We start from the raw sequence: 14,285 nt of genomic DNA on the forward strand, positions 1-14,285 counted from the left end.
AAAACATTGTTCATGTGGCATGGAAATTACATTTCAATAAAGCTGTTACTTTAAAATCATTATTTAAAGAACAGGTCCATAGGTTTCACCCAACTGTCAAAGAGGTCCTGGCTTACGAAAAGGTTAGGAACCCAAGTTAGATAATCTTTTGTGTTGTATTCTGAGTTCTCTCCTTTATCCAAGCCCTTGTTAGCCTTAATTTCCCTTCTTTAGGGTAATTCCATTGGCTTCTGTTGATTGTTATTCCCTAGCTAAATATTTTGTATTTCCAATTTGCAAACATTTTCAAGAGAAATATAATGGAAGCTTCTTTAAAGAAGCTGTGCATGAAATTCTACCCTGGATTAATTATAAGAAAAAAGACTAAAAAAAGGTCAATTTGCTTTGTTTTCATGTTAGCTAATCAGTAAAGCATTTTCCTTCATCTTCAAGTATTTATTGATGGCCTACTGTGTGCCTAACACCCTGGCTGTGTGTTTCAAAGTATTCTGACCAAAGACAGTTACCACTTGTGGCAGAAGTAAAGGTTATTTGTTGACATAAAACTAAATTTACAGATAAAATAATGTATTTGTATTTTATTTCCCAAATAATTTCAACACTGATATTTTTTCATTTGTAGGGGGCATTTAGTGGGTGGAAGGTCATCTTACATCTTGACCAGTCCCGAGAAGCAGGATTCAAACGCCTTCTTCAGTCAGGAGGAGCGAAGGTTTGTATTGAGTCAACTTACTAAATTTTTTACACAAGTTATTTTCTAACCATGATTGCTGTGATCAGATGATTTTCTGTACTTTATGAGATGGTAATCCTCAAGCACAAATTATACAGTTGAACTACTTTGGGACAATGATAGATTGTAATGCTTATTTCTTCTTCAGGTGCTACCTGGTCATTCTGTACCTTTATTTAAAGAGGCCACACATCTCTTCTCTGACTTCAGTAAACTGAAACAAGATGACTCAGGAGTTAACATAGCAGAGGCTGCTGCCCAGAATGTGTACTGCCTGAAAACAGAGTACATTGCTGATTATCTGACGCAGGTTTGTACGAGTTTGTCCTTGCCCTCCTCATCCCCAGAGACAGGCTTATATGCATAGGGAGGGGACCGCACAACAAAACCCTTGTTAGCTTATTTATTAATAGAATATTCGTCTCCTGTTATTCTCCTCTATGCAGTTCCTTTCAGTTTCATTCTGTTTTTTATAATAACACATATGTAAACATTGAGCTTGGAGTTAAATGAGGCAGGTATAAAAATCTAGGTACCTCTAAAAGCTTTAAAACTGCTCTTTACATAAAGGTAATCCAAAACAGCTTGCTGTGTAGGTTTTGCTGTTTGTGTTTGGGAGTTGGCTCGGGATTTATAGAAAAAATGGCTAAAACACATTTATGTTTTTTTACGTTTTTTTTCTTACATTTTTTTTTTTAAAAGCCTTTATCATAAAGCAGTGAGGTGTACCGAAGAGGAATTAGTAAGGCAATACTAACTCCTAGAAACACCTAAATAACTTTTTAAAAAATCGAGCTTTTTCTTTCCCTGCCTCTCTTGGGGCTGTGTTGGGAGTTGGGTACTAGATGTCTGGAGGAATGCAGTGGGGGAGTAGTAGGGTGCTCTGTATTTCTGTGTCTCAGCTCACCACTGCCTACCTAGCTCTCAGAAGTAGCTCAAAACAGAACACTTGCATGGAGCAAAGCAGCAGAATAGGGAGGGGGGAGTGGCGACTTCATGTTGAAGTTCATGGTCGAGATAAGCCAGGTACAAGTACAACTCAGATAGGCTCACCACAGTGTTCTGACCTCAGGTTAAAAGCTAGGTGCATTGGGGGGAATGAACGAATGAATGAATTAAAAAAAATAAAGGTGGGTGCAGTAGCCACAGGGATCTTGGTGACGATAGCTTTTAGCTTGTCTTTAGCCACGTCGCTCCAATCTGGACGGTCACCCTCTACTTCTGTGCACTGCTGTCCTCCCAGGACCTCCATTCACTATCCTTTCTCTTTGTCAGATCTCCTGTTTCTGAATCCCATGTCATCCTGATCTCTCCTTTTGTTGAGGGTCATCTTATAGTAATTACTTGAGAAAGCACATGAGAGATAAACAGAGATTTTCTATGTGTGAAAGTTCTTTCTTCTGTGCTCACACTTGACTGATAGATGAGTTCCAACCCAGCCTTTGACGCCCACCCAAGCTGTTTTCTCCTTGGACTTTTGATTGCTTGTCTCCTTGCTCTTAGTATTGCTGTTGGGTAGTTAAAGCCTTCCTGATTCATAATCTATGTAACGAATCTAGTAGGAAGCTCTTTTTATCCCTAGTTTTCTAAAATTTCAAAATGATAGGTTATCATGTGGGTCTGTTTATTTAATGCCATACATGATAAGCCTCTTCTGGTCTGGTAACTTGTATCTTTCAGTTCTGGGAAATGTTGAATTATTTCAGTGATGATTTTTATTTTCCCTCTCCATTTTCTGTTCATTCCTTCTAGTACTTCTGCTACTTACATATTGGATTTTCTTATTTCTCAAGTATTTTTAATCTTCACTTTTTGAGAGGTTCCCTCAGTTCATTCTTCTCCTTTTGTTAGCTCTTCACTTGGGTATCATGTTTTTAATAAGCAAGACCTTTTTTTAGTTTTTTTGAATTTACATTTTAGTATTTTAATAACATCTTTTTTTGCTTCATAGATGTGATACCTTCTACTAGATGTCAGGATTTACTGGTTTATTTTTCAAACTTCTCTTATTTCTGCATACTCTCCACATCCACTAAGCTGCATTCACCTCTTTGGGTCTTTATCTTCCACGTTAGAGGAATTTATCAGACATTTGGTAATTCTTGGCTTTCTGTTCATGGTTAAGAGTAGAGGATTAAAAGCTGATTGGAAATACCGAGTGCACAAGTCTTGGCAGCTTTGATCTGAATGCAGTAGTCTGGGTGGTCTAGTTATTGGGGACTCTCTTCTAGGTTCATACTTTCATGTACTTCTTGAATTGTTTCAGTTGATTCAAAAAGGAGTCTTCCTGTGGATGGAGATAGAGTGTATTATGCTAAGTGAAATAAGTCAGTCAAATAGCCTGTGATTTCACTCATATGTGGAATTTAAGATACAAACCAGATAAACATAAGGGAAGGGAAGCAAAAATAAGATAAAAACAGGTAGACAAACCATAAAAGATTCTTAAATACAGAAAACAAACAGGGTTGATGGAGGGAAGTGGGTAGGGGGATGGGCTAGATGGGTGATGCATACCAAGGAGGGCACTTGTTATGATGAGCATTGGGTGTTATATGTAAATTATACACATGAAACCAGTTTACCGTACGTGTTAAGTAGAATTTAAATAAACAATTGACATGAAGAAAAACAACGAGGAGTCTTGCAATCTGCCTCAAGGAGGAGTCTGGCCACCTTTTGTTTTACCTGAGATGCAATTGACATAACATTAATTTCAGATGTCCAACATAACAATTGCGTGTGTTAATGAATATATATATACAAAATGATCACCATAAGTCTAGTTAATATCCATCACCACACATTGACAAGTTTTCTTTCTTGTGAGAACTCCCAAGATTGAGTCTCTTAGCAACTTTCAAATATACCATACAATATTAACTGTGGTCACCATATTGTACATTACATCCTCGGGACTTACTTATTTTATGACTGGAAGTTTGTACGTCTTGGTCATCCTTATCCATTTCCCTAAGCCCTCCAGCCCTGCATCTGGCAGCCTCTGTTTGCTTCTGTGTGTCTATCACATTTGGGGGGATTTGTGGGTTTTATTTTGGTTTTTGTTTTAGATTCCACTTACAAGTGAGATCATCTGGTATTTTGTCTTTTATCCGACTTATTTCACTTAGCATTAAGGCCATCAAAGTCCATCCATTTTGCTGCAGTTGGCAGGGTTCCTTGGCTGAAATATTTTTTATGGCTGATTAATCCATTGTTGTGTGTATATTACGTTTTTATTCATCTGTCGGCAGGTACTCAGGTTGTTTTCATATCTTGGCTATTGAAAATAATGCTGTAGGGGCGCCTGGGTGGCTCAGTCAGTTGAGCGTACGACTTCACCTCAAGTCATGATCTCACGGTTCATGAGTTTGAGACGCACGTCAGGCTCTGTGCTGACAGCTCAGAGCCTGGAGCCTGCTTCCAATTCTGTGTCTCCTTTCCTCTCCCCCTCACACTCTGTCTCTTTATCTCAAAAATAAATAAACGTTAAAAAATTTTTTAAAAGAAAATAATACTGTAATGAACATAGGGGTGCAGAAATCTTTTCAAATTCTTTTCATTTTGGATAAATACATACAAGTCAAATTGCTGAGTCATAGGTAGTTCTATTTTTCATTTTTTTAAATTGAAATATACAGTGTTGTATTAGCTTCAGGTGTACAATATAATGATTCAACAATTCTGTACATGGTTCAGTGCTTATCAAGAGAAGTATACTCTAAGGTAGTTCAAGTTTTAATTTTTTGAGGAAAAAAATAATGGCTGCACCAATTTATACCCCACTAAGAGTACAAAGAGTTCTCTCTTCTCCATATCCTCACCAACACTTTTTAATTCTAATGTGTTTGGTAATATTTTGTTATGGTTTTGATTTGCATTTCTTTGATGATAAGTGACGTTGAACACCTTTTCATGTACCTGTTGACTGTCTATATGTCTTTGGGAAAATGTTCAGATCTTCACATTTTTAATCAGATTGTTTTGGATATTAACCCCTATCAGATACATGATTTGCAAATAATTTTCTCCCTTTGTTAAGTTGCCTTTCTTTTTGTTGATGGTTTCCTTTGCTGTGCAGAAGCTTTTTAGTCTGATGTCATCCCACTTGTTAATTTTTGCTTGTGTTGCCTTTGTTTTTGGTGTGAAGTCCAAAAAATTTTTACCAAGAGAAATGTCAAAGGAACTCACTCATTACAGGGGCACCTGAGTAGCTCAGTCAGTGAAGCGTCCAGCTTCCTCTCAGGTCATGGTCTCATAGTTCGTGGGTTTGAGCTCCACGTTTGGCTCTGTGCTGACAGCTCAGAGCCTGAAGCCTGCTTTGGATTCTGTGTCTCCCTGTCTCTGCCCCTCTCCTGCTCATGACCTCTCTTTCTCTCTCTCAAAAATAAAAATTAAAAAAAAATTTTTTTTAAGGAGCTCCTTACAGATTTCTTTTAGTTTTATGGTTTTATGTCTTGGGTCTTTCATCCAAATCTTTAATCCATCTTGAGTTTATTTTTGAGTATGATGTAAGATCACGGTCCCATTTCATTCTTTTACATGTGGCTGTCTAGTTTTTCCAACACCATTTATTGAAGAAACTATCCTCTTCCCATTAGATATTCTTGGCTCTTTTGTAATTGACCACAAATCCCTGGGTTTAATTCTGAGTTTTCTATTCTGTTCTATTGATCTCTTTGGATGCCAGTACCATACTGTTTTGATTGCCATAGCATTGTAATATAGTTTAAAATCAGGGAGCATGATGCCTCCAGCTTTGTTCTTTCTCAAGATTGTTTTGGCTATTTGGAGTCTTTGTGAGCCATACAAATTTTAGGTTTGTCCTATCTCTGGTAAAAATATGCCATTGGAATTTTGATAGGGATTGCATTGAATATGTAGATTTCTTTGGGTAGTGTGGACATTTTAACAATGTTAATTCTTCCAGTTCTTGAGCACAGATATCTATTTACTTGTCATCTTTTAAACAGGGTATCTTTGGGTCTTGCTTGTTAATTCTTTAGTGTAGTTATCGATATGACTGGGTTTATGGTTTTTTGCAATTTGTTTTCATTTTCTCTCCTTTGTTCTTGTGTTCTTCCTTTCTTGCGTTTTTTTTTTTGCTTGGTGGCAGGGTGTGTTTTGCTCGACAGATTACAATATACTTCCTTAACCTTTCATAGTCTAGGTAGAATCATGTGCCACTTCACACAGAAGGCAGAAAACTTGGAATCATATGGGTTCCTTTGCTTCCCCTGTCCTTTAAATTCAGGGACAGTAAACTGTAGCTCACAGGCCAGATCCTATCCCCTGCCTTTTTTATAAAGTTTTACTGGAACACAGCTGCATTCACTCATTTGCATATTCTCTGTTCTTCTTTTGCACTCCTACAGCCGGCTTGAGTAGTTGCAACAGAGACCATCTGTCCTACACAGCCTAAAATATTTAATGTCTAGTTCTTTAATGTAAAGCAGGGGCCAGCAAACTTTCTGGTATCAGTTTTCCTTCAGCCTGAAAAATTTTGGTTTGTAGTGTAAGTCTGATGGGACCAATTCTAGTGGGTTTTTTTTTTTTTTCCTGTTTTTGAAAGTGTCTATTTTACCTTTATTCTTGAAGGGTCTTTTTGTAGGATATAGGATTTGGGGTTGATATTTTTTTTCTTCTTCTGCTACTTTAAAGATTCCACTTTCTTGTGGCCTCCATGGTTTCTGATAAGAAGTCAGTGGTAATTTGAATTCTTCTGTATGCAATGCAGTATGTCATTTTTTTTTTTCCTGACTGTTCACAATTTTCATCTTTGGTTTTCACCATTTATGATATTTCCAGATGGTGTTTCTTTATATTAATCGTGCTTGGTTTCTGTGGAGCTGTGTTAGTCTGGAACTTTCACCAGATTTGAGAAATTTTGGCCCTTATTTCTGCTCCATTAGGAATTTAGTCACTCATACCTTTTGATATAGTTCCACAGGTCCCTAAAGCTGTGTTTAGTTTACTTGCAGTCATTTTTCTGTGTTTTTCTGATTGACTAATACCTCTTTATCTGCCTACAACTTTACTGATTTTTTTGTTATTTTCATTCTGCTCTTAAGCCTATTCCAGGAGATTTTTTTTTTTCAATACTAAATTTTGTTTTATTTAAATAGGCTTCACACCCAGCACAGAGCCCAAGGCAGGGCTTGAACTCACAACCCTGAGATCAAGAGATGGAACACATAACCAACTGGGCCACTCAGGCACCGTGATGTTAAGTTTTTTTGTATCTGGAATCTCTATGGCTTCTAGTTCTGCTTTTTCATTTCACTCAAGTGTAATAGCTGCTTTGGTATCACTGTTTACTATCTCCAACATCTGGGTCATGACAAGATGTTCAATTTATTTTGAGTTAAGTGTAGATTTAAAAATGCAGTTAAAAGAAATAATGCAGTGTCCCCCAGTAGATAAGGTCTTGCAAAAATGTAGTAAAATTTTACGGCTAGGGCATTAACATGATGCAGTTTATGTGTATTCCAGTACCCCCACTTCTCCTTATGTGTCTGCCACCACAGTCAAGATACAGAACACTCTGTCACTAGAGCCATCCTTCATTTTGCCTTTTCTTACTCACACCCACCTCCTTCCCTTCATTCTCTTCTCTGAGCTGTCTTACTTCTGGCAACCACTAATCCATTGTCGGTTTCTGTAATTGTGTCATTTAAAATCTTAAATGGAATTAGTATGTAATCTTTGGCTTTTTTTTTAATCAGGTTGTTACTTGTATCAATTTTATCTTTCTTGCTGAATAGTTCAGATGTACTACAGCTTTAACCATTAACCTATTGAAGGATATCTGGGTTATTTCTAGTTTGGGGCTGTTATGAATAAAGCTGCTCTGGGGCACCTGGGTGGCTCAGACACTTGAGCAACCAACTCTTGATTCCAGCTCAGGTCATGATCTCCCAGTCATGGGATTGAGCCCTGCTTTGGGCTCTGCACTGAGTGTGGAGCTTGCTTGGGATTCTCTCTCTCCACCCCCTCTCTACCCCTCCCCAACTCCCATGTGTTCTCTCAAACATTAAAAAAAAAAAAAACTGCCATCAACATTTGTGAGAAAAGATTTCATTACACTGGGATAAATGATTGAGAGTGTGTTTTCAGAGTGGTCATATTTTAAATTCCTACCAGTGTTGTTTTTCTATATCCTTATCAGCATCTGTCTCTTTTATTTTAGCCATTCAGTTGATGTGTAGGTAATCTCTCGCTGTGGCTTTAATGTGTATTTCTATAATGGCTCATCAGAGTGACTGTGATATGCTTTTGTCCTCTTCATAAAGGTCCTATGAGGTGTGAGGTTCATGTAGGTATGAAATTTAGGTAAAAAATGGTCTTAGAATGCCCAGTTGCTCCACCATCAAAACCATCCTCCATTTAGTTGCTTTGAACCTTTGCCAGAATTCACTTGGGCATGTTGTGGGGGCTATTTCTGGGTTTTCCTTCCTACTCATCTAGGTGTCTTTACCTCTGCAATAGCGTCCTATTATACATGTAGTAAGCCCTGATGTGAAGCAGTCCTCTTTACTCTTCTTTTTCAAGACAGTCTCAGCTGTTCTAGGGCCTGCACCTTTCTGTGTAAGTTTTCAAATAAGCTTATTTACATGCCTACGAAAACATTTTGCTACCATTTTGATAGGAATCACATTAAGACTATGAGTAAATTGACATCTTTACTATATTAAGCCTTTTGGTCCATGAACACAGCATGTCTACTTAGGTCGTCTTTGATTTCTTTCATCAACATTTTGTAAATTTCAGTATATGTTTTAGGTTTTATATCTATTTCTTTTTTGGGCTTTTGGATTCTAATTGTTTTTTCTTGAGAATGGGTCATGTTCTTCAGATGTGGAGTAATTTTGGATATATCTGGACATTATAAGTTGTAGAAACTCTAGATTCTGTTGTGTTCCTCAGGAGAATGCCATTCTGTTTGCTTAGCAGGCACCTTCTGCAATACGTGGGGGCTTAAATCTTTAGCCTTACGTTGAGCCACCTCTGTACATCCATGGGGAGAAGTGAAAGATTTGGGCAGAGTTCACAACAGATTTTGGGACTTTCCCTGCTCCTTCCTGAGATTTCCCACCTCATTTTCCAGTGGCTGTGGTTTCAGGCCGTTAATGCTGCATGTTTTCTGTTGAGGTTTAGCCAGACCACATGACACAGACTGGGGCTTCTCCTCAGACCAAAAACAAACAAATGACAAAAAGAGAAATTCACCCCTGACCCAAGTGTCAACCCCTTCTAGTATTTGCCTGATCTCGTTTCCTCTCCTGTGTCTTGTGTTAGGTGCTTTTAATATATTTGGGTCACAAGTTGTCATCCAGGGGAAGAGTCCAATCAAAAGATTCATTTTCATGTTATCCAGTATGCCATCTTGCTAGAAAACCAAGTTTTATCACACTTGTAATAGGGAGGAAAGGTCCTTTTCAGTCAGGATATGGTTATAAGAGAATTGCAAAGGTTTTTGAGGCAGGTAGAGCAGAGTATATGAATTTTGACTTTGCCACCTGCTAGTTCTATAATATTATTTAACCTTTATCTTATCTGTAAAATAAGTAAAAAAGATTTTCAAAAACTGACACTAAGTATAAGGTGTCACTTCTTAACCCTACTTTACAAATCAAACCGTTATCAAGATCCAAGCTATGAATTTTTCTGATAAAAGGTGAGATTTTGTCACACACAGTCTGTTCCCTAAATGTGACAAGGGCTAGGTAGCACCTTAAAAGACAAAATTATTTTGGGTAAAGAATTACCTAATAACACTTCGAAATCTGAAAAAAAAATGAACAATGTTTTTTTTCCCCGCTTTTATAGGAATCCCCTCCTCAAGTAGAAAACTACTGTCTATCAGAAACTATTTCATTTCTTCAGAATAAGGAACCTGGGCCTGGATCATCACAGAAGAGGAAAGCTCCTACAGAGAAAAAGAAACTCAAACGACCTAGAGTAAACTAATCGTGTTTACTCTTTAGTGACCAAACCTGATCTTTTTAAATTACAAAACCTGAATGCTACGGTCATGGATTTGCATAGTGATTTAAAGACAAGTGTCTGAAGAATTCAGGTTCAGCGTATAATAATGACCTTGCTTGAAATTAGTTTTTAACACCTGAAATTTTAATCACTGCACCATTAACTGTCTTACTTGAAATAACAACAAAATACAAATCCTCCTCTAGCTTGTCATTAAACCACGTTGAAGTGTGTAAGGGACTTATTTATTTTCTTGTAAATAGCTGAGGCTGTAGTTTAGTGGAAGTTTTAGCAAGGTGATGGATTTTACCTTAAAATGCCTGCATTAATTCATAACAAGGAAGTTATCAATTGGGATTTATTCACGTTTCCCCTGATTCTCCTCACTACTTTCCTGCTTTTTAACAGGAGCCTGAGCACAAGGTTTAATGAGGAACCAAGGCTTTAAACTAAAATGTGTGAGTGTGTATATATATATATATATATGTACATGCATGTTTGTACAAATCTCCATGATATTTGCCAAGTTTGGGTGCTAAAACTTGGAAAATAAAGAATAAAAAAGAAAGAAAACCAAAGAAAACCTATCTGGGCAACTAGTTTGAGTTTAAGTAATCTCTACACCCAACATGGGACTCAGACTCATGACCCTGAGATCACATCACACGCTCTACCTACCTACTGTGCTGGCCAGGTGCCCCCCATTCAATTAAGTTTTTAAATGCAAAGCATTTCTCTTGTTGAAACAATAAATGATGTGTAAAATTTAGCTTAAGCAAATTGCTCTATTTCTCATTTATTTAGAATACTGTATTAACTGGGTTTAAAAAAAACCCTTTTGTTGGAACTATACAATTACATTAGCCTTTATTAATCTAATCTGAACCCCAAGTACTACATGTGTTACCACAGTCCTCTACAGGTAAAGCTACCTCATTTTGTTGAAGGGACAAACCAGAATTAGAACCATGGTTTTTATGTAAATGGTCCCATTCCTAATGATTTTCTGAAAGGCAAACTCAAATGGTGATGGGTCCAAGTTCTTAACCTGGAACAAAACCTCTCAAGTTTTTATCAGATCTTCCTCTGAATGGAGGGAAATAATGGGTTATCACAGCCCTCACAATTGGCCTTTCAAAGTTTTCAGCTTTGAGCTAATTCACAGCTTAGGACAAAAATTCCTATACAAATAGCCTGCGAATGTAAACTTCACCCTCCCCACATAGAAACCACACTGGCCTGTTTTTTATCAGCCATTTTGTGTGATCTGAATTTTCACTGGCAGTAAAAGATCCTATTTCTCTCTATCCCACATAAAATTATATAATGTACCATATTCTTTTCTGCCAAGATTATGAACGGTTTCGCCAGTCAGTTCTTAAAACACATAGTTTATAAAGAGTCCAGATGTCAACTCTTCCCGATTCTCCAGAATCTCTATATCAACAATTTTGGCTTTGTCTTTGCTTCATAGGCCTTCTTGCATGCAAATAATGCCAAACAGGAAATTCTCTCATTTAAGAAGAAAAACAAAAGCTTTCCTTGGTTATTCTTAGTTTCTCCAAAGAATTGCAAGCGCATTTTTAATGTGACACTTAAATTAGCATTTCGTATTCCTCCATGCATTTTCTTGTACATCTGCCTGGTGTCCAGCATTCATTAATCCAAATATTCCTTAGAATGTAAGTAGTATGTGGGATTCAGGAGCAAACCATCTAGAAAGCATGCCTGCTCACAGAGATTAAAGAGGCAGGATCTGTATTACAGACTGTGTGTGTGAAACAATTCAAATTCAGAAGTTGAAGCCTAACCCCCAAAGTGACTGCTTGGAGATAGGGCTTTTAAGGAGGTAATTAGGTTAGACAAGATCTTAATGTTTATTTTTGAGAGAGCATGAGCAGGGGAGGGGCAGAGAGATGGGAGACAGAGGATCTGAAGCGGGCTGTGCACTGTCAATGCAAAGCCCAACGTGGGGCTCGAACTCATGAACTGTGAGATCATGACCTGACTCGAAGTCACTCAACCGACTGAGCCACCCAGGTGCCCCTAGAGTGCAAAGATTCTTAACCTGGGGGCCATAATGGCTGGAATGGACACAGGAACAATTTGGTATATGTACACTTTTAGGGCAGAGCTCCTAGTTTTAGAACTCACATCTATAATTTCCCACTCGAAATAGACAAACCACTGTTGTAATTAATCTAAACCTGTTTCACAGGTACACCTCTCACCCAGAGGTGCTTTAATACACATTGCTCTTTATCAGGGGTTGCCAAACTTTTCTATAGAAGTCCAGTTAGTAAACATTTTAAGCTTTGTGGGCTGGATCTTTGTGACATTTTCTCCCCGACCTTTTAAAACCATAAAAAAATCACAGCTACACAAAAATAGGCAGTGGACCACAGAACACTGACTCCCACTCTATAATCCTAAAAATACTTTTAATCTAGATCTGTCAACAAAGCAAAGCACGCAGCTCTTTGTTTTTCTGCAATCTCAGCATAAACCTCGCTTCTGGTTCGCAACCCAGTCAGGAGGGACCTCACGACCCCTAGCGAACTCCCCAACTGAACGGCTTGAATCCCACATCTGGCACTCCCAACTTTTAAGAGCCACATCTGAGAGATGAGACCCCAGAACGACTAGCTTTGAAAGCCAAAGGGACTTGTATCCAGGAGACCCACAAGGCTGCAGCAATCCGAGAAACAGCTCTTAAAGGACTGGTGTGGACTCCAGGGCCCAGAGCAGAGGCAGCTGACCAGAAAGTGCCCGTTTTGTACAAGAGGCCTAGTTGCTTATCTTAAAGCTCCAGCCTGAGGGTCAGGCACCCAATTTAAAACGCATAGGCCCTACTGAAATACTCTCCAAAGTCTGATACCTGGCAGGCGCCACCTTGCCCTCTCCCTCTGCACCCCCCCCCACTATCCTCCCCCCAACCCCCACCCCCACACACACTAGGAAAGGAGCTCATGCACCCATGTGGTGCTCTGATTTTATGTCTGATGCCCCAGTTTTTGCAGCAGCTGCCACCCAGGGGACACCTCTTGATCACCCGGCACAAGCAGCTTACATTTGTGGGTTCCATGGGACTAACAAATGCAGCAACAGTTCTTAACTGGCTACCGCCTCCCAGGGCACAGTGTGGAGCCAGCCATCGAAACGTAGCCCAGACTTTGTGTGAAGGAGGCCATGTTGCTTATCTTAACCTTCAGCCTGAAGGGCAGGCTTCAGATGTCACACATCTAGAGGCCTGAGGGCACGGTTTCTGCCCCCTCCTCCGGCCTCACTCCGGGTCACTGGCATTTCCCAGGGAGGAGCTGGTGCACATATCTGGTGCCCAGGTTTGTGTGGCTTCTGTATAGAGAACACCCCTGGTCACCTGGCTCTGGTGGCCAGCAGGGCTTAAGTTCACAGGTCCCGTATTTTAACAAATGCAGAAAGAGTGCTTCACTGGCTGCCTCCTGGGGCACAGCCTGGGGACAGCCACTGAAACACACTTTCTGTGAGAGTCTTTCTGTGAGAGCTCTGTCAGCTTAGCTTTATGGATGTGGCCTGAGGGGCTGGCTTCTAATTAAAACATGTATCTAAGGGCCAGTACAATTCTCTCCAGAGACCTGAGTGCGATGCTATCCTCAAATTCCCTCTGCCTTGCTCCAGGTCACCAGTATCTCCTAAAAAGGAGCTTGTGCACACATTTGGTGCCCCACTTTTTGCAACTACTGCCTAGGAGACACCCCTTGAGCACCTGGGTCTGGTGGCCAGCAGGTCTTATGTTCATGGGTCCCACGGGGCCTTGATAGTCCAAGAAACAGTTCATAAGTGGCTACCACCGCCAGGGGCCAGCAGACTGAAACAGAGAGCCTGGAGGTGTGTGAGAGGCTGATTAGCCTCATAGCTGTGGTCTGAGAGGCTGGCTTCTAATTGAATACACATCTGGAGGCCAACTACCATCTTTTGCAGAGACCAGGAAGGGGGTCCATTGGGCACCATATTCTCATTCTCCCTCTGTCCCACCCAGGTCATTGGTGCCTTTGGGAAAGGAATGTAGTGCCCCAACACCATCTGGTACCCCAGCATTTATAACCACCCAAAAGGTTCCTTGATAGCCTGGCTCTGGTGGTTGGTGGGGCTTCTGTTCAAGGTTCAATGGGACAGTAGCAAATAAAGAAACATTTCTTAACTGGCAATCACCCCAGGGCTCAGTGCAGAGGGGGCAGACAGAAATGCTCATTTCCCACTCTTCCCCTGAAAAAGGTGTATTTGCATACTTTAAAAGCTTCTGTGTGAGGGTCTGGCTTCCAACCAGCCTGCATCTGGGTACTGACTGAGATCCTCCCCTTTGGGACATGGACAGGTCTTGGCACACTTTCAACTACCAGAAATCAGTAACAATAAAGTAAGCTGCTTGTACAATCACAAAGGTTGATGAGACACTCAAGAGCTAGGGCAGGGTTGAACAGTAAGGATGGTCTCCTACACCAGCCCACTCCTTCAAAATTGAAAGGGGTGGCTCTGTCTCTAATACACAGAAACCAACAGAGAGGAAAAGAAAGAATAAAAGCCT

At 39.7% G+C, this 14,285-nt stretch overlaps 1 protein-coding gene across 4 annotated transcripts in view; it reads left to right on the forward strand.

Annotated features, from left to right (window-relative positions):
• TOPBP1 (DNA topoisomerase II binding protein 1) overlaps window positions 1-10,490 on the forward strand; it is a 61,902-nt gene extending 51,412 nt beyond the window's left edge. For all 4 annotated transcript variants that reach the window (XM_007087395.3, XM_042999130.1, XM_015539923.2 and 1 more), the window contains 3 exons: window positions 623-712; window positions 882-1,043; window positions 9,563-10,490. In XM_007087395.3, coding sequence (XP_007087457.1) covers window positions 623-712; window positions 882-1,043; window positions 9,563-9,703 — 393 coding nt within the window. In that variant the 3' untranslated portion in view covers window positions 9,704-10,490. The remainder of the gene's footprint in view (window positions 1-622; window positions 713-881; window positions 1,044-9,562) is intronic.
• The last annotated feature ends 3,795 nt before the right edge of the window (window positions 10,491-14,285 follow it).

Source organism: Panthera tigris, chromosome C2 (assembly GCF_018350195.1).
Source record: "Panthera tigris isolate Pti1 chromosome C2, P.tigris_Pti1_mat1.1, whole genome shotgun sequence".
Classification (NCBI taxonomy): domain Eukaryota; kingdom Metazoa; phylum Chordata; class Mammalia; order Carnivora; family Felidae; genus Panthera; species Panthera tigris.